General features: G+C 39.6%; 2 protein-coding genes across 7 annotated transcripts in view; one reads left to right on the top strand and one right to left on the bottom strand.

Moving 5' to 3' along the window:
- Positions 1–9,847, bottom strand: part of cabp1b (calcium binding protein 1b) — a 14,903-nt gene extending 5,056 nt beyond the window's left edge. Inside the window, exon 1 of one of the 4 annotated variants that reach the window (XM_020585750.1) lies at positions 8,867–9,847. In XM_020585750.1, the coding sequence (XP_020441406.1) occupies positions 8,867–9,532 (666 nt within the window). In that variant the 5' untranslated portion in view covers positions 9,533–9,847. Of the gene's footprint in view, positions 1–2,168; positions 2,281–2,805; positions 3,870–5,406; positions 6,371–8,866 lie in introns of those variants that run through there. The other 3 variants (XM_020585752.1, XM_020585753.1, XM_020585751.1) reach the window with 3 other exon arrangements.
- A 4,065-nt stretch (positions 9,848–13,912) lies between these two features.
- ggt5b (gamma-glutamyltransferase 5b) overlaps positions 13,913–21,185 on the top strand; it is a 13,714-nt gene continuing 6,441 nt past the window's right edge. The window contains exons 1-4 of one of the 3 annotated variants that reach the window (XM_020585766.1): positions 13,913–14,003; positions 18,298–18,424; positions 20,078–20,205; positions 20,301–20,396. In XM_020585766.1, coding sequence (XP_020441422.1) covers positions 13,928–14,003; positions 18,298–18,424; positions 20,078–20,205; positions 20,301–20,396 — 427 coding nt within the window. In that variant the 5' untranslated portion in view covers positions 13,913–13,927. Of the gene's footprint in view, positions 14,004–18,048; positions 18,425–20,077; positions 20,206–20,300; positions 20,397–21,185 lie in introns of those variants that run through there. The other 2 variants (XM_020585765.1, XM_020585764.1) reach the window with 2 other exon arrangements.

Genomic DNA, 21,185 nt, shown 5'->3' with positions numbered 1-21,185 from the left:
GACCAGGATGGACAGGATTAGGAATGAGCACATCAGAGGGACAGCTCAGGTTGGCTGTTTTGGAGACAAGGTCAGAGAGGCCAGATTGAGATGGTTTGGACATGTGCAGAGGAGGGATAGTGGTTATATTGGTAGAAGGATGTTGGAGATGGAGCTGCCAGGCAAGAGGTCAAGAGGAAGGCCAAAGAGGAGATATATGGATGTGCTAAAAGAGGACATGAAGTTAACTGGTGTGAGAGTAGAGGATGCTGAGGATAGAGTTAGGTGGAAACAGATGATTCGCTGTGGCAACCCCTAACGGGAACAGCCGACAGAAGAAGAAGAAGAAGCCCATGTAACAGGTGGATTTGCTGGTAACTGCTCTTCAGTTTAAGTGTTCACCTGCACATTAATAGTCAGTTTGTCAATGGTAGGAAACTACAGAATCCACAAGTAGATGCAAGAGCTTTCCACGGGCAGTATTATGATTCTAACCGTGTACAGTCTAAATGTGTGGGGGCACATTACAAAATAACTGTGTTGTCCAGAAAACTCAGGCTAAAGTTTAGCCAGACATTTAATTATAATCACCAATTAACCGATCAACAAAGGTTGTTCTCACAACAGTTAATCCAGCTGCAGAGAAAGCTATGGGTTAATTAAAAAGGCAGGGGACAAAAAGCCTTCTCTATATAAAGCTAAATCAGGTCTAGCCAATGCTCGGACTAATATCTGAACTTTCAAGAGTTGCAGCTAAATCTGAGGCTAAATGCACAACACAACACAACACAGAAAAAAGGCTCAGCGATTACTACTGCAGCCTGCATTTTGTCAGGCAGAGATGAACTGAGTTTTTAAGCAGTAACATCTCTTCTTGCTTATAAAATATCATAATGCTGTTTGGGTCTTAAATTACCACAGTGTAAAATCCAACTCAGTGAAGGAAAATCCAGCTAAAAGCAAGTGGACTAAATTCACTGTCACAGCGAATTACCAAGGAACCATTTCTGCTGCTATGTTACAAGCTTTCTGCTTGTATAGCACCAGTTTTTTTTCCAGTAAACGTTAGACATCTACATGCATACCTAATGGAAAATGAATATGCATGTATACTACCTGCAAATACACAGTATTTTGTGCTCTACAAATGACCTTCACACTCCATCTGTTATAGTCCTAATGTCAGTTCATTCTTTCCTACAGTTCCCACCACAGGAATGGATGCCCACTGGGTAATGTGACCAAGTGATGCATGGAGCAGGCCTGTCTGTGGTTATACGATATAGTGCCAGAAAAAGTACTATCAAGCATGCGCTAGCAGTTATATAACCAAAAAAAAAAAAAGTGTCACAGAAAGGCTGAAGTCACGCAAGAACTTTTTCTGGCACTCCAACCCCATTTTGCACAGATGGCACTTGTCATATTGTGCTTCTTCAAGGATATGCAACTGCTGAAATGAAGGAAAATGTATTTGTGAGACTGTTTGCCCGATATACTGACAGTCTATTCAAGCATAAAATGAGAACAGCAGATGTAAGAGATGTATTGTACAAATGAATGTTTTCTGATGTTGATCCTCCACTGTGTACTTGTATTGTTGTCTAAAACACTCAATGCTAGTCTTCCCATTGTGTAAACAGCACACCTGTTTGTAACATTTCCACTGACTGGTTTCTTGCTGCAAGTGCAGGTTCGATAGCGTACCATCCGCCTCTAGCTGGTGGTATCATTATGTGATCTGACCAACTCTAACTTTTGGTGAGTGGTTTTCTAAAGAATGTAACCATGCATTGATAATCAGAGAGGCAACCAAAAAAGATGCAAATGCCATATTAGCACTCAGCGCAATCTATGAGGTACATGCAGAATGAGACTGAAATGAAGATAACAAACTGCTCAATCAATATTCAAAACTAAAAACTCCCATGCTGAGATAATCTTCAGACTCCACAAGATTTACTATATTTTGAAATATCCTTCATTTGTCCTGTCATGTGCTTGGACTCCACTAACACAAAACACAAGGAAAGAGCTGAACAGAGTGAAATCTCAGTCACATAGTATACAGAGGTCATTCAGTACAGGACTATTCAAATAGCCTTCAGTCAGGTTGAGGACACACATGAGACAAACATGCAGGGGATTCAAGGAGAGCACAGCCAAATGACAAATCTCAGAGCAGACCTTACCTTCTTGGTGAATATTTTAAGCGACTTTACAGAGTTGCCCATTGCAAGAAAATAATCCTTCTTGTTTTGTTTGTGTTAATGTGGCTGTATGTAAGTGCATGGGTATGTATGCATTTTTTTTATGCATAGGAATATGATTGATTAGAAAGTTAAATATTTTTCAGTGGGTCATTGACTAATGTAAGAGGACATTTGGGAAAAGGAAGGGAGCAGAGCAGAGACATCAGAGGAGCTGGATAGAGACGAGCAGGGAGAGGATGAAGGGGGGAGTAGGGAGGACTTAGAGGCAAGGATGCTGGGAGGTACAGAGGGGTGGGGGACACTGAGTCACAGGATGAAATATGTAAACAAGAACAAAGGACAAGTCAGAGCACCACAAAGATAAGTGAGGGAGAGGAAGCATGCATGTGATCAGAGCGAGATGCAAGTGCCAGGAGTAGAAAAACAAGATTGCTCATTCGTTCCATCCTCTCTACTACTGTGCAGTTCCTCCCTCCACTCTGCCTCCCCTCCCCTCTGTCATCTGTCTGTCTCTTGCTCCTTTCCCCTCACACTCTCCGCAGCGCTCGTTCACTCCACAATTTTAAATCATCTATGCAAATTTGACAGAAAAACCTCATTCGGACAAGCATATTACCTTCCCCTGAGCAAGATGCTGGAGACAATAATCCAAACACACACACTCTCACGTGCACATCCATGCACTCGATTAAACACAAATGTGGGGCTGTGGAGCTAAAAATATAACACAGGCTCTGTCTTCCCCTTACTCTCCCACATCTCTCCACACTCTACCCCCAGCATCCATCCCTCGGTCTCTTTACGCACACACACACACACACACACACACACACACACACACACACAAGGAAGTAGAAGCATCACAAAGTCATGTTAAGCTCGAAGACCTTGGATTCAGATCAAAGGCAGAATGTGTAAGAAATGACAAATGGATTCCAAAACACTGTGGATACAAACTAACACAGGCAAATGCAAAGACACAGACAAATAAATGCTCTCTCTCTCTTAGCCTCTCATATACACACATCTATTGTCAAACAGGATGGCAGAAAGAGAGAGGGTATAAGTGCACATTTCCTCAAATTCTGTATTTAAGAACAGGTGGAATTTCAGTATTTCCATTTTATACTACTTCATACTTTGACTCTGCTACATCTCAAAGGGAAATGTTCCACCTTTTGTGTATTTATTTCACTACATTTATTTTAGTTAATAATCAGCTTTTACAGTCCACAAAGGTTGACACTGTCATAGGCACAGAAAAGTGGGATTAAGCAACTGCTTTTAAATTCTAAAAAGTCCAGAACTGTGTACACAATAGACATTTCTGTACTGATGACACTGTGTCACTAAGTCTCTAACTTTGAGAACAAAAGTATGAATGTGCCAGGCAAAGACACTGATCTATGTGTTCACTGGTGAATCTGCTGCAGTACAAGCAGGTTTGAGGTAGCAGGGGCATTTTTCACTCTTCAGGACACTCACTGTTTGACTTCAAATTAAGCAAAGTCAACTTTTACTTGTTTCAGCTTGTTGTGAACATGTATTTAATCCAAGCTTTTAAGACTCTTTCTCATTAGCTCTGGCACCGATGTACTTTTACTTGAATAAAATTCTGAATGCAGGATTAATGGAGTATTTGTTATTGTCCAGACATGTTTAAAGATGTAACGGTTTTCTGCTTTAAATAATGATTTGTGTATCATATAGTTTTTATTACAATTTCTTCTAGAAATTCTTCAGAATTCTTAAAATTGCACTTCACATTTATCACACCTCATAGAAACATCCAGAATCCAGGAGAATGCAGATGTTGTTAATTTCAAAGTCTCTAGTTGGGATGTCACAAATCATGCTCACATGTTCACATCTGAAACTGAGATTTAAGATGAGTAGTAAAAAGCTTTCACTAGCAGATGGATGTGAAAAAATCCTTGCCATGCTGTGCATCCATCAGTGTGCACAGCAAAGGTTAACCATCCAATTAAAAAGCAGAGCCCAGTTTTAATGGATAGACACTTTAAGGATCTGAATATTTCTTCCACCACAATCTAAAATGTCAAACCACGTAACCCGGTAAAAACTGGCCACCTTCACTCCTGAGGTAACTTTGGTGGCCACCACTGCAACTCTAATGTACATCCCTATGTCCCTCTCCTGTCTGACCTTGTCTGTTCTTTGCTATTTTAATAAACACATTCACACCAAAGTCATTTTAGATCTTGCTCCCATTCAGCATCCCTGTGGCTCCTCTGTATTGCTCTGCGGATGATTCATCCACCCTCTCACCGGAGGCTCATTGTGAACTTCAGAACACATTAGACGTCAGACACAAGCGCCCTCAGCTTTCGTAATGTCAGACCATAGTGTGCACGGGCATGAGATCCATCTCTCCTCTCTCTTGCTGTCTCTCTCTCTCTCTGTCTCTCTGACTGTATCCTTCTCTTTTTCCCCTCATACTTTTCTCACTCAGATGCACACAGTTGACTTCACACATTTACATAACGGCTTACATGCAACAGTACATACTGAAGGAAAAAATTAATCCGAATATCAGTTGATTATCGTAGCACCATTTCACAGGCTCATCAGGTGAGGCCACCTCTGTGATCTGTGCAACATACTGATTTGCAAACAATGTAAAATAATCTATATGCAGAAACTAGACAAGAAGCTCATTCAAAGAGGAAACATTAATGATTGCTTTTTAATGATTTTGATGTCAAATGTAGTGCTGTTTCATCCACTGCCATCAAGTGTGTTAAATGAGCTGGGAGATGTGGCTGGGGAGGGAATGAAAAGACTGATGTAATAACAAGTGCTCATGCATCCATTAGCAACCTTTTCAAGGACAGGAATCAGTGCGTTTCTTTTTATTTGCACAGTGGAATGAAATCTAATTATTTCACTGTGAAGCAGGTTGTTTCCCCTAGGTTTAAATCTCAGTGTACGCAAATGTGGAAACAAAGGGATAATACAGTGACCATGGGAGTTGTTGTCGTCATCAGAAGACGTCTAGCGAGTGAAAAAACATGCACACTTGCGTCATCTTCTTGTTTTTGGGCTCAGACGTCACAGTGACAGTGTATCAGAAAAGCCAAACCCTTTAACTTTCATGCAGATGATTCTGGTATTTTAGCTCAAATTGTACCACATGTGCTATTAGTGTAGTGAGTCTATTTAGTAACTAGTGAGTTAGCAGGAGAACAATACTTACATCTCATTTCAGTCGATTAAACCTGTTTTTTCTCAGTGTCCTCTGTCTAATTTTCCTTTCTTTGCATCCTCAGGTGTCCATAAGTATTTAGCATCATCACACACATGCATATACTGCACGTACAGTGCATACAGTTTTGCACACAGGCTCTTGCATTTCACTGCCTAATCCTCATCTTAAAAAGGGATTTGACCAATGAGAATTTTCTACCCCCTCCTTTGCCAACACAGATATAAAAATAGCCATCTGTGTCTAAAAATAGCCTGTTATACCCTAGACACACAAGGGGGCATATGCTGTAGTGAATATGATGGTGCTGCTCTGTTTCCTCTCATTTCCACCCAAATCTTTGTCCTCATTTTTGCTTTTTTCATTCTCTCCCAGTTGTCACCAAGGTCAGTGTGACCCCAGCAGAGGAACGAGAGAGAGCAGGAAGAACGATTTTATAAGCACTAGTAAAAATGAAATTCAGGAGTGACAAACAGGAAACGTACAGAGACAGTAAGAGTGAGATGAGTAACAGGAAAACCAGTTGAGGAAGACAGGAGCTAATCTGTGCTTTAAGGCCTTTCCTCACATTGTCTTCAGAGCTGTCAGGTAGGTGCAGGGAAGTGAGAGCTGATTAGTATTTGCCTTATATAACAATCACCAGGTCTTCTGGTACAGTTGCTGTCTTCCTTTTTTTATTCTGCGCTGTTCTCATGGTTTGCCAGATTCCCTCACTTTCTTCACTTTCTCTCCCTGCCCTTTCACTTTTCCTGACAAACAATGAACTATTAATCTCTCCCCCCAACCAACATACACACACACACACACACACACTGTGAGTTCAGACCTATTAGTATAAATGGTGCTTGCTCCCTCTACTGGCTAATACACACATCCTTTCATGCACATTTAATTTGAACAGAAAATAAGATCAGAAACTACCTCTAAGCAGTAGATAACAGACCTCTTACAACAACTATGTGCTTCATTTCCAAATGTCCTGTGAGAGATTGTGGAAGATGTTTACTGAAGGTTACAAAGGGAGTGTGGTCATTATTCTGAGTCTATTAAAATAGAAATAAAATTTCTACTTAGACAAAAAAACTGTTTCTGTTCTAATGAATCATTGTCTCACATCATATCTATAACCACCAAGCTACAAAAGACATTCAAGCAGCAAACCACATTTTTGGCCTTTTTGGTAATCATGATTCATCTCATGAACATGAAGTTGTGGATTATAAACTGGTATCTTGTCTGCTCATGCTGAAGACCAACGCTTTATGCTCACCAGTTTCTCAAATTTGCTCTATCAAATTGCATGTTTGCCAAAATATTTAAATAGACACAAAACACTCTGCCTTCTCCCAGTCTCTCATAATCAGGCCTTGATAAGCTATTTTTAGCTTCTTCCACTGGCAGCCAAAGAGTTCTGTTGGGGTTGAATACATATCTTGATGTTACATAAGAAACTGTAAAATGAAAGCGTTTGTACTGTGTAATATCTGACACCGCATTTTTGCGTTGTACTGTCACATCTGTTCAAGGACCATTAAAGGCATGTTAGTATGACTGTGGGGTCACTAAAATTATGCAGCATGGGTAAGGTGGTGAACAGGTGCAAAATCATGCATGGACGCCTCAGTTTTAGTTACTTATCTATGATTTTCTTTTCATTTTTATGCTAACATCATTCTTTCTTTTTCCCTCTTTCACACTTACGTATGTCCATTCATACATTTATTTTGACCACTGATACATGTGTGTGACTTAAATTCACAGCAACATCATCATAAAAAACAGATATTCTTTCCTTGAAGACTTAATGATTCAGTTACAAAATTCATCAGCAGGTAAACTTTGTATCATTTTTTTTTGTTGATAACACATGTCAGTGTTTCTCTTACCAAAAAACATTAAAATCCTAAAATTCCAGGTGGAAATTATGAGAATTTTCATCTTATCTTTTATAGATTTGATGAAAATGACAAACTGTTTGCTATTTCCACGCTCATCAGCTGCTCTGGAGACTTTATATAGCACAGTGCTGCATGAATTTTGCTTCACTAAAACCCTTAAGACTGATTGAAGCTCTGGCCTAGTTTGAGAGCAGTTATTTCTGGAACACATTAGCACCCAGAGAGGTAATTGTCTCCTCTTGAGCTTTTTATCATCGATGCAGAAAGAAGGATTTCACTGAAACAAAAAAAGATGGGATACTATAGAGATGTACAGTTTGTGTAAATAATAGGAGAGATGTTGTACCTTGTAGAACACTAATGTATTACATGTATGTGAGCAGTAATAGTGAAGGTTTTTATTGCAAATAATACGCCTATTTTACCAGAACTTCTCATGAAAATGTTAATGGTTCATGTACCTGTGCTTGCGTCATCTTTGAATTTTAGGGTGGCAACATGGTTCAAGGATAGGGATTAGGGTTAGGCAAGTAGTGGTTATGGTTAAGGTTAGGATAAGTCTACAGGAAATGAGTGGGGTGTGCATGTGTGTGTGAGTGACAAACTCTATTCATTGAAAAGTTTTCCACATGGCAGGAAAGCTGATCCCTGTGCTGCTGTTCAGGTGACATTCACAATGAAAGTGATTGTATGCAAACTGGGATGCATGACCAACCGTGCCCCCCCCATCCATCCATCATGAAAGTGATGGATACCAGATACATACAGGAGTCAGATTTGGACTGAAAACACTCATCCATTTTTAATTTGCTCAGCCAGTGTGACTGGAGGTCTGGCCACACATGGCTTAATAGTCTCCAGCTTCACTTGCATCTCGTCTGCACCTTCACCTGCTGCAGCCCCCCACCTGTGACCCACTTTTAATAAGCATCAGTAGCACAGTGTAAGTACTGTAAATAATATAAATAAACGTTTACTTTACACAAAATACATGCATGTGCATAATATTGACTGATAGTAAGCTGCCAAAGCTGATATGAATACTAACACCACTACACTTGGTCCTTCTTATACTGGGATTACTGTGAAGATCAAACACTGGACAGGATTATTTTTTTCCTAATATACTGATATTGGATTTATACTGTCAGTAATGAAAATTTGATCTTGCATGTGTGTGACTTCAATTTCATTTTCCTCACCAATGGACAAGAAGACAGTTTTACATAAAGTACTTTTTACATACTCATGCTGAAATGTGGCAGCTGCCAGGAGAAGTTCTGAGTCTGGATCTTTGATTCATACAGCTGCTGCTGATTTATTAACTTTACAGCTTGAAATCTTGCCCTTACAAGACAAAATACCCGTACCTTAAACAATGCATATTTGCGGAATATGATGACAGGACACAGCTTAACTCGATCTTTGGTTGCATTTAATAAAGAAGATAAAAAATACCCCAAATGTTAATTAGGAACTATACGCTTCTGTTGCTCCTTTAACTATTTTTAGAACGGTATCAAAAGTTTTCATTTCTTTCTAAGCCTCCTTACCTGACCAAAGACCGACTTCACAATGGGCTGAAGACTGGAGTCATACTCAGAAGAGGTCGCGTCTAGTCTTTTGGATGTGCGTCTAGACGCGGGGTGGTCAGGCGCGCTGGTCTCAGGTGGGTCAGAGCTGAGACTGGGGGACGATCCGGTGATCACTCTCTGCCTGCGTTCGAAAAGGAAAGACGCGTCGTCCGGATGTTTTGGATAAGATAGATTTGGAGAGGTCCTTCTGTTGTTCCGGGACGCGCCCTGGAGATGGTCTGCAGGAGGCAACTCACTTCCCGAGGAGTCGTGGTGGTGATGGGAGTGTTTGGATCTGGAGGATTTACTGCGCTCTTTCTGATGCCGACTCGTCCTATTTCTCACATCCTCCTGTGCGTAACCATCATCCAGCGGGCTGGTATGTCGGAGAGAATGGCTTCTGTGAACCCGGTGATGATCACCTAAAATTCGAAAGTCTGCCTGTCTCGGTTTGCAGAGAGGTCTCCGCGCACTCGACTCGCAGTCCTCCGTCCAACCTGCATCACTGCTGCCTCCAGCTCCGGTGGGATGATGGTGAGTGCGGTGACCATGTAGACCATGATCCGAGTGCGCAGACCGGCGGCTGAGCCCTGATGGTTTCAGCAGAGAAGTGGTCGACTCGCTTTTGGCGAGAGAAGAGCTCATGGTTCGCTTTCTCTTGTCTGAGGACAGAAGTGGAGCTGCTGTAGGGTGGAGGCCGAGTAAAGTGGGAAAAAGGCATCCGCCACGTGCAGGTGTTTAGCATCAGACAGCTGCACCCCCCTCTCTAAACCACATCCGCACACTCGACCATCACTGCGCAGTCTGCGATGATGAAGTTGGAGCAGCAGCCACCTGATCGAGCTGAAGAAGATGTGAATTGCAGCCAGGCGGTCACTCTGACGCTTTACAGGGGACTCTGCTAAGTTAGGATGACAGAGCTGTGTTGTGCTGCTGCATGTCACACGCACTCCAAGCGCAAAGTTCATTAACACCCACGTCACTACAGATATTTTCTCTCATTAACCGCTTGGTGAACATTTCCCTTTTGATAATAGCAGCCTACAAACCTCTTCTCAAGTATGTTAGACCCACAAAGTCAGATAGAAGTAGAGCCTTTGAGCTGTGAATAGCAACATAACCTTTTGGGAATTAATTCTGGGGCAACACTGAATCATCAGTCAGCGCTAGGATAAACAAACTAGTGAAGTGAGACGTACAAACAGAGCCAGATTAAACTGGAAACCCATCAGAAGTCAAATCACATTAAGTCGTCTGATGTGGATGCCAATCTTTCAAAACACTTCTGCTGTTATATTCAAAATAATGCACAGGTTGACACTTTCAGAATCAGAGTCAGAATGAACTTTATTGGCCAGGTGTGTTGGACACATGAGGACTTTGGTCTGGGTACAGTGGCTCTTAACTAATTCTCAACCAGAGACATCTAATAGTTTTCTTCCCATGTGAGAAGTCAGTTTTCAATAAAATGTGAAGGTCCTCCCTTATTTATAAATATTTTTTCCTCCATGTGCTTAAAATGATGACCACCTTGTATCCCTACTGGGATTTTAAAAACCTCATCAACATCTGCTTTATGACTTTTTTTTTTGCTATATACTTTTATATATTTCTAAATATGGGTATTATTGTATATTATGTGGGTACTGCAAAGTTAATGAATGCACCCTGCACATTAATGCCCATTTTTCATTAATTTAATTGTCTTTAACTTGTGAAAATAAAATTCACACTCAGTTTTCCATCTTTTGTTTATATACAGTAAAACAACAAGCAAACAAGCAACATGTTTGTCTAATTTGGGTGAAAGTACAGTAGAGTGGAAACACACAGGTGTTCGGTGACAAAGTCTCTTTGCTCAGAGTGGAGTTTTGCACAGGAAAGTCCAGGATGGGGGTTCTGAAATAAGACTGATAATGCAGCTTTGTAACAGCAACATTGTCATGTACATGTTCTGCAACAACTGTATCTACTTCTATGATAAACTATCCAAAAGCAACATGTACAATGAGTTCCTAGATGATGATTTATGAAAGAGGAGGTTAACAGCGTTCCGTTACCATGGCTCAGTCTACTTTGTAAGAAAAGGCCCAAGAAGAAAAGACAAACGAGCAACAAAACTAAATAAACAAACACTTGAGAACAAAATACACTTCACAATCTCACACATTACGTAGCATTTGGGCTGTTTTTGAAACAGAGGGAAATGCAAAATAAAGGCAAGCTCAAATAATTACAGTAAATGAAAAATAAGCTGAGAAATAGTTTTTACATACTGATTTATAGCAAAGACTGAGGGGAGCCCCAGGCATCTTGGCACATTTTTCAGTCTTTGTTATACATCCTCGAGTCCATACATCATATTGTTTCAAATGACATACTGAATGAATAAAGAAAGTCTCAGTATATACAATATTTTGGATTCATTACATTTTCATACTTACTTACTTCAGAACAAAGTTATAGGCAGTTTAATAGTTAGTGGCCACTTGTGACAATTTGTCTCATTAGTGGGTAGAAACTGGGCCCATCTACAAAAGTCTGAAGATCATTTTAATCAGACTTTCAAATAAATAACTCCAGATATTCTAATAGAACTATGATGTGCATGGTTTTGATTCTACTATAGGACTATCTGAGTAATCAGTCAGAAATGCGCACACACGTTGCCTGGCCTGGGGTGCAGTCTTCATGGGCTCGCTGTTTGCATGGACCCAGAACTCATTTGGACAGCTCCTAGAGAATGGCTCCACACAGACAAGGCACAAGCATTAGGCCTGTATGATGCCACAGTGACATAATGGAATATTTGTCCTTGGTCAAAATATTACAACGAAGTTCAAAAGGAAGAACGCTGAGAATAAAAGAGTAACAATCCTTCAGTGTCATCCCATCTGCAGACCCAGGATCTTATTGGCCTCCTCATCACTCTCAGTGACCTCTCCCTTTTATCGTAACTCTAATGTTTTGATCTTAATGTTGTTGGAACTGTTGTTTTGAACAAGCCATTTCTATGGGAAGTGTGAATGTCGTTTATTAAGAACATTTTCATATTTAGCACTTTCTTTATATTGTATATAGCTCTTCATGTGCTCTTCCCTCTGTGGACATGAGGCTGCAGCAGGGGACTTACAAGCCTCGAGGGGCAATATGGACCATTTAATGTCTGCACAGAGAGAGGGAGACAAAAAAACAACAGGAAAATGGGGTGTGCAGTAATAAACAAAAATAAACATGTCTAAACACAGATAATCAAAACAGAAATAACACCAGGAAAGAACAAACAGGTGACATTGAAATTTGACTGCTTAAAAACCTAACAAAAACAAAACCACTTTTTTTATTTATTTATTTTTTTACTTTTTTAAAGATTATGTCACATTTTATTTTTGCATTTATCCTGCAACATCACACTCCAGCGGTCGGCAGGATCAATGGATCAGATGGCCAAACACAATATCATAGCAAATGCTGCAAATCGCTCAGCTGCTGCTCTGCATTCACAAACAGCAGAACGTTTGGGGATCACCCACTGTTAGCTTTTGATATATATGATTAATGTGTTATAAAACAATCACTTCACATTTATTCTCAAGCTTCAAAGACAATATGACACAATCAAAAGTGTCAATGACAAGGGTGTAAGTACAACTTAAGTCAAACATAAAGTCAAGAAGAAACTGTGAAGGTTGATAACTGCCTTATTGGTATGAATAGTTTGATTAAAGTTTCATGTTGAGAAAGAAAGTCATTCCAAATTGGAGTGGACACAGTGCTGCCACATTTCTGGAGTGCATGAGGAAGGGACCCCCAACTGTCTGGACTCTAGCACCTTGGATAAATGCAACAAAACTGAATATAAGAGAAACTAAACAACCTTAAAGTTAAAAATTTTTTAGAGAAATTCTGAAAATCTTTTACAAACCTTAACAGATGAAACAATGAGGCATTATATGTTTTTAAAAATGTATGACAAAAATATGTGGCATAAATAAATGTAATCATTTGCCAGTTTACATGCGAGGAAGTACTGTAGGGTATATCACATATTCTTCAACTTAATTTAATATAACTGGGACAGTGTAGATTAATAAACATTAATGCTAATGCTAATTGCAGCATATTCACATTTTATGCAAGTGAAGCTCATATGTGCACCCACTACTGTACTTTTTGCAGTGACATGGGACAGATTTTTTTTTATCCTGAGTGAATCCCTCTGCCGTGCCGTGTCTCTGACCACATCTTGCATCCTTGTTAACCTTGTTCCCTGGCACACTTTGGCACCACTGAAAGATTAATCAGTGGGGTAAATAATTAACCACATAGCAGCTTGGAGCCTGCAAGGTAAAGAAAGAGCTCCCTCATCTGTATCATCAAAACATTTTGATCTAATGAGCAGGATGTAGTATCAATAGTAAAATAATACATTCATGCTCCAATATACCACAGCACACAACCCCTCCAGTAATCAAATATTTATCTATTTATCCTTTTTGTTCTTAACTGTCAATTAAGTTGAATCTTGAAACTTGAATTTTGAATTATTTTTAGATGGATCAGCAATTTTTCTTCATGTTTAATAAAAGTTTTTTTTTTTTAGAAATGTTTGCAAAATTATTGTGAGTTCACTTGAGTCCACTGAAATTGTTGTGTCTAGACTCTCAAGTGGATAATAACTACTAACCTAACACCGGATGTTCCCAAGATAAATGTTTCTGTTGTTGTTGTTTTTGTCTGAATGACTGGCCTCACATGTTTTTCCATTGGTTATCAGCCATTCTCTGGTTTCCTGTTAACATCCTCTCTGATATCTCCTTTTTTCCAAACTATGCAAAGCTTTAGGGGAGATCACAAAGGCTTTTGTTTATTTGGGCACTGGTTCATTTTAAAATAAGTACCATCAAATATGTTTAATTATTTATTATGGGGCCCAGCAAATTTAGTCCATAAGCAAACTGCGTTTTGAGATTTTTTGAGACTTGCAGCTCCCGGAGAGTCTTATCTCAACAAGCTCCGCGTTAGCTCACCAGTGTCCAGATGGAGTTTATTTTGGAGGATTATCGTTGCCCTCAGAGTTTACATTTGTTGCTCCCAAACTGGCCGGACTGTAAAGGTAAAGTTCCTGCTTTTAAATGCAGTTAATGTGGTGCCGTAATGCTGCCTCTGTACACTCTTGCCTCTTTATAGTGTATGTTCTGTACATATGTATCCTGCCCCACTTACACGTGTCAGCAAGAACACTTTTGTCCCGATCGCATATACATCTTCCTGTGCTGAGGAGTCTGGATTCCTGATTTTAACTTGTCCAGTCCTAAACTCTCAAATGGCCTTTAATCTTTGCATATTCTGTGGGCCTAAGCCTGTACACATCCATACAGTGAATATGAATAGCACAGTAGCTCCTTTTACACAACCGTGTCCTCTGAAATCCAGATGATTTTTGTGACTTGCCATTTGACAGATCATTGAATGCTGTTTGGTTATGTTAGACTGACAAAGTGTCCATTTGTTAGAAATGTTTCTTTAGGGGTAGGCGATAAAGACACAGTGATGTGTTCATGTACTCATTTCCAATCAGCAGCTGCTGTTTGAGAGAGGTGTTAATTCCTTTTGAGCTTAAACTACTTAATTTCCGCCCACTCCAGTAATGGGAGGGCTGGTGCAGGGTGCCTGTTACCAGACACAGCAGGTATATTTCACTTTGAATGTGGCGGATAAATGAAATGAAATAAAGACTTCTCTCACTTACCAGTGATGAACAAAAACCAAAGATTTTTCTTTCAAGGCCAAATTATTATGTTTATGGCTAGACACACGCAGACAAGGCAATAAATTGCATGACAGTAATATTAACTGTAAACTGTGTGTAAGCACTAGCTGCAAAGGTACTGCAACGAAACAGCTGCATACATTCACTGCACTGACGTGAAAAGACAGTATGTTCTTGGGATGATACATTATCTATGAAATTGGTGTGTAATCCAAATTATCTTGAATGCACTCTTCCATCAGTCCCCTGCTGCCCTGTTACATTTCCTTCTGTCTTTTTGCTCTTCAGGGGTGACTCAGCCAGATGAAAATGATTTCAGAACTATTTATGCCTCAGAGAGAAAAAATAAATAAATATTTTGGTCACTCATCTGTCTACTAGCTCTAAAGTGAAGTAAGTAATGCATGTTCATAGTTATATAATTAAAAATTAATAAAGACAAGACAAGTGACTGCTAGGGATCATGAGTCATTCTTCTAAAGAAAGGCTACAGGCTGCAAAAAGAGGTTTAAAATGGCTGTGACTGAAAGATCCCATGAATAAAGAGCTGTGACGGTGCAATGCTTACATAGGATGGTGGATGTGAGTGAATAGAGGCTGACATGGGTGGATGGGGGGTTGGTATGATACAGGGACTGCAGAATAATAACTATGGACTATTTATGGGAACACAATGACCTATGGTATAGTGTTTTTGCAAAATATGCCCCTGCATGCATCATCTCTGTGTAGTTTGAGTGTATAACTCATGACACACTGATGTATATTCTTGTGATTCCAGTGCTGTTGGCTTTTGCACACGGAGCATGTTATAATATGTTACCGTGACACTAAGCTAATACATGTACAGGTTTAGTTAAGGCCATTAATATCCCTCTGGTGTACAAATTCAGCTACAACAAATGCAACAATAGTCTATGTACTCATCCCATTGAGAAAAAACAACAAATACAGTATATTTGTCTAAGTCCTTTAAATGTGTCATCTCATAAGAGATAATTACTGTTATAAGGCTTTAATCAATTTATGTAATTAACTCTCTATTTCATCACACTACTGTCTGAATAAAGTAAATATGATAGTACAACCAAGTGACGATCACAGGAGCCAAGAGGGTGACAACTAAAACTATACACAGCATCTCCACCCAGTGTCCCAGTGTCGATGTTTCCACTGGCTTTAGCCAGAACCATATAAATCGGTTCAGTTCTTCATATCTCTTACACTATTTGCAGCACACTGTGTTGCAGTTTGCACTAAATCAAGTCAAAGGTCAAGGTCAAAGTGTTTATTTGTCATATGCATAGTTAGGAAACGTGTTTCCCTGTACAATGAAAAGTAAACTAAGTTGTATTTTTTATAAAATTGTAAATTAGCTTTCAAAGGGAAATACTCTCTGTATTACACATGACATTCTCTACACTTTGAAACAGAAAACTCTCCAAAAAAGAAAGCTATTTAGCAGAGAAAATATTTTTTAAAAATTAAACACAACCTCCTAAGGTAAAAGTAAGACTAGCATTTTGTTTAACATTAGTCAAAACAACTTGCTGTAAACTACAGTTTGATTCATGATTATATTTAAAGTTAATATAAATAGCAACCAGAAGGGCAGAGCAGTTTACTCTCATGCTACTGGACTCATTTGGTTCTACTGGGTTATGCCCTGGCTGAGGGTCAGCACCCTGGACAGCGACAGCCAATGCCAGTTTTGCCAAATCACAGTGGGCACTTCGATGGCAGCACTCGGCCACCAGCGGTAGGGTTAGGCCACATGTTGAGGACACCTAAAAACTGTACTCTGGACACCCTCTGGCTCTGGCCACAGCCTTTGTATCAGTTTCTATAAATAATGATTGTTTGTAGTATGTGTTTTCCTTCCTTTGTCATGACCAGAGCTGTCAGAGTAGGAGGCACAGCAGTCATGCAGGTCAGCAAAAGAACTAGTCAGAGAAAACAGTGTTATTAATGTAAAATAAATTCTGCCGTGCTGTCCTTTGAATGAGACACAAGTTCAATGTTTGTGCTGTATGTTGCACAGAGAGACCTCCAACATGGACAAAAACACAAATTGTTGGCCAAGACACATTATTCTAATAGTGTAAATCACATGGGTTTGACAACCCCTAACACACTGGCTGGCTACTATATGTGTGGTCAGGTGATTGGCGTTCCTCATTCCTAACTAGCAGACCTAGTAATCTACCAGCCCACATGCCAGGCTTGTTTTGGAGCTTTGTGGTTTCTTTGCTAACTTTACTGGGTATCATCAGTTTGCGACATCTTCTAGCTGAGTTTTCAAGTCTAGTTGATGGGTAGACTGGCCATCTGGAGATCTGTGCTCATTAACATGTGCTGGAACATCATAAACACGAAGACCACTAAGACATCTCATTCAGGTTGCTATGCTTGTAGACTGGTTGATGAGCTTGGTACAGGTTTGTGAGAAATTATGAGTTCAAACACATCTCATATGTCACTTCCTCTTCATTCACCAACTTCACTGTGAGAGGTTCTGCATTTCATTTGTTGAACTCTCTATGACACCAGATATTCTACATAAACAATTTTACTGTCAAGGTACTTTTGGGAACTGAACATGGATGAATAAATACACATACAGGCACTGTGCAGAACTAAATACTTTTTAATTTAAACACGTAAACCCCATGTTCTCTTTTTTTTTGTTTGTTTGTTTTTTTTAATCACTTTTATTGGCACAAAAGGCACAGAGGCATGTTGTTTTTTGTTGTTCCTGGCACTGTTTGCACACTTCACATCTTCCACACTAGGGAAATCAACTTCTGTGTTGTAAAAAAAAAACAACAACACATCATACATAGAAATTCACACAGAGTGCATTCAGAGCCCTATAATGAATGTGAAAATTGTGGATAGTGAGCGGACTGAGGGCTGCTGTATAAGTAACTAATCTTCAAGTTGTGTGCTGCTGATTAGTCAAAGTGAGCTCTGGAAATTCGATTGTCCAGTTGGTAACTTCCTTCTAAATCCACCATTTAGCCACCAAAAGATTAAGACGACAATACAAATACAGAACTTTACCGGCAAATTGTGGACCCTGTTTGGAGGAGTTCAGCAGCCATGAGACCTCAGTTTGAAGACCACAGTATCCTGTGTCACTGACACAGAGTTCACATCCTAAATAACGGCGCACCAGAGAGGGGGGACGGTTGTTCTGATCCTTTGGGTCAGAATAGTAAGAACTGCTACAGCTGCAGGAAATTGAAAAAAAGAAAAGCCATTACCAGTGTTGCACAAGAATGAAAGTGAATATGTGAATTCCGGTTAATCTCCCAGGAAGCTCTTGGAATTACCCTGAAGTGCTAAACAGAAATTATTCAGCCTAATAAAATAAATGACACAAAACCCCGAGAGGGCAGTTCCCGTGATATCACCTTTATTTCCTCATTTGTTATGGTCACTGCAGTGCGGGGCAGCAACCAGTTAATGGAGGGAGGAGGGGAAACCCCAGGATTAGGATTAGGCAGTAGATGTCCTTTGATCGTGTGTGTGCTTTGGGAGGCGGCAGCGACAGGTCCTCAACACAAAGTTTCCTCAACAGAATATTCAATGGCTAAAAAGAAGTCCTGGTTAGTGTGCTGCTTCATCTTTGCAGGTTTAATCTGCGCTGTTGCTGTTGCCTGCCTGTGCATCGTCTTACTTTTGGACACAGGCTGTTCCAGCGGCAGCTTCAAGCATGCGGCTGTGTCTGCAGACTCGCAACTTTGTTCAGAAATCGGCAGGTAAGTCACTTTCTAACACGAAATGTTCTGGCTTACCTGGAAAAAAATCGACAATGCATTTGCCCTCAGTTTGCCCTCAGCCTATTGTGTCTAAATTAATATTTTTTGAGTCTGGGAATAATTAACTTCTTGTACCGTATGTACCAGTGTTGACGTGTTTCTTTATTCACGTTACTCCACATTAACTATCAGGTTATTTTAGTTATAGTGTGGGTGAGATAAAAAGCTGCGCAATGGGATAAGCAGTTTAAAAGATTTGATAGGCTCTAGTTGAAGACCCCTGCAGCACTGTGTGCACACAGGCTGTTCTTTCTCCTCACCTCTTGTCCCTTCCTTTTCAAATTATCCTCTTGGTTGTACCTGCAAAAGAAAATCAGGTTTACAAAAACTGATGTCAGTCTTTCTAATAGGGGACGAAGAGTCTTGGCTCACTCTCTTATGTGTTCATTGATGCAGTGATTTATTCAGGGTACTTCATCATTCTGTCATATACTGTAGTAACCCAGTAGTAACCTTTAAGTGAGGTGCTTTGTTTTACTGGAATGAGCATGTAGCTCTTCCTGCTTTTGTTCTCACTGTCATGAGGTCATTTCCCACTTCATTTCAAAGACAGCATGAGCTCTTATGTTTCTTATGTAGGGGCAAACACTACCTTTACCTGAAACAATCGATATGATATGAACAGAACTGACATCTCTGCTTCAGTTATTATTTTAAAGTCTGCTGTTGACAGCATCATTATATTTTCTCCTGAATTGTATAATTTCCATAACACTTCCTCAGTCAGCTGCAGATGTTCAATATGCTCTCATCATGCTCACTTTTCACTTCAAATTACATTGACAGACAATCTCTAGGTTTTCAAAAGTCACTTTTCACTTACCAGCAGTAAACACATGCTATATGCAGATATAGTGATTTAATAGTGGCAGATATACTGGCAGCTCAGTGCTACCAAACCTATAGGTGCAATATATGCAAATGATATTTGATTCTGTCCATATTCAAAGCTTAATTCACTTATAAGACCTCCACTGTGTAAAGACCAGTATCAGCCATTTCACTTGTTGCACTGTTTCTTCTGATTCCATTTTAGTCTGTTATTCTGCCTCCTGAGACTTTCTTCAGCTCCCAGAGTACATGGTACTGAACTGGCCTGACAGCAACAGAGCTGATTTTTCTAGCACAACTTTCACTCTTCACTCAGTGAAGGAATTTGATCCCATGCCAACCTCTCAGTGAAAAGATCCATTCAGAGCTTTCTGAGAAAGTTTCAGGTCTTTGAGTTCTGTTGTCTAGTAAAATTAAGTTCAAGTAGCTTAATAACATAAATTTTTTCTAATTTCTAAGGAAGATAGTTAACCTCTGGTGTCAAGCTTAAAAAAAAAAAACTAAAGAAACCACCACCGTAGCCAGCAGCTTTTTTGTATTTTGCCTGAAGTCAATCTCAAGCATCAACACATGGTTCAAACTTGCCTCTTGGCAGCACTCAAAGCGTTTAACACACTGAAACACTGAACACTGGAGTCATGATGTTAGAAAATGTTTATATGTGTCTTCTGTGGGTGGGCACATGTGCGGTGAGTAGTAGAGAGCTAGTGACTGATTGTGCATTCACACATTTCCCATAAGTCCTGTGAAAATGTTTTCCAGGAACATGCTACAGCAGGGCGGCTCGGCAGTAGATGGCACCATTGCAGCTCTGCTGTGCACATCAGTGGTCAATCCTCAGAGTATGGGGATTGGTGGAGGGTCTATAATCATTATAAGAAATAAAGAAGGTGGGTCTTCTTAGTCATTTTTGCCACTTTTATTTTTATTTTCAAACAATATTGATTCATTAGGGCAATCATTCTAATTGCTGATCTCTTCCCAGGTAATGTTAAAGTGTATAACTTCAGAGAGACCGTCCCGCAGTCCTTCATGGCTAACCTGTTAAACGACTGCCCCACCACATTCCAGTTTTCTACAGGTAGGCAAAGGTTGTCCATTGATGCAGACTAGCTGATATTACAGGCAATTACAGTAACTCAAACTCTGTCACAGAAATTTTAATTTTACTTTTCTTTTTACAAATGGATCATTTTGCAACATCTGCAATAAGGACAGTTAACAAATCACTTATAACACATTATAAAGTAGTTATGAGCAGTTAAGGCTAGACTGTAATCGATTTTTTAAAGTTTTATTTTAATTAAATTACAGTATTTTCCTACTTATATAGCTTCTTTTGTGAAGACAAATTATATTATTATACCTGTGTTTATTCACCAACCTCATATGGATGCCCAGTTGTTGACAATTGCAGAAATAAACACTGACATCTTACAGCTTACAACTACATTATAGCTTATATATAAAAAAAATCATATATGGTTAAAATAGCTTATACAGTGCCTTGCGAAAGTATTCGGTCCCCTTGAACTTTGCGACCTTTTGCCACATTTCAGGCTTCAAACATAAAGATATAAAACTGTAATTTTTTGTGAAGAATCAACAACAAGTGGGACACAATCATGAAGTAGAACGAAATTTATTGGATATTTCAAACGTTTTTAACAAATAAAAAACTGAAAAATTGGCCGTGCAAAATTATTCAGCCCCTTTACTTTCAGTGCAGCAAACTCTCTCCAGAAGTTCAGTGAGGATCTCTGAATGATCCAATGTTGACCTAAATGACTAATGATGATAAATAGAATCCACCTGTGTGGAATCAAGTCTCCATATAAATGCACCTGCACTGTGATAGTCTCAGAGGTCC

Source organism: Monopterus albus, unplaced genomic scaffold (genome assembly GCF_001952655.1).
Source record: "Monopterus albus unplaced genomic scaffold, M_albus_1.0 scaffold375.1, whole genome shotgun sequence".
NCBI classification, from domain to species: domain Eukaryota; kingdom Metazoa; phylum Chordata; class Actinopteri; order Synbranchiformes; family Synbranchidae; genus Monopterus; species Monopterus albus.
This window is presented reverse-complemented; position numbering and strand designations above follow the sequence as displayed.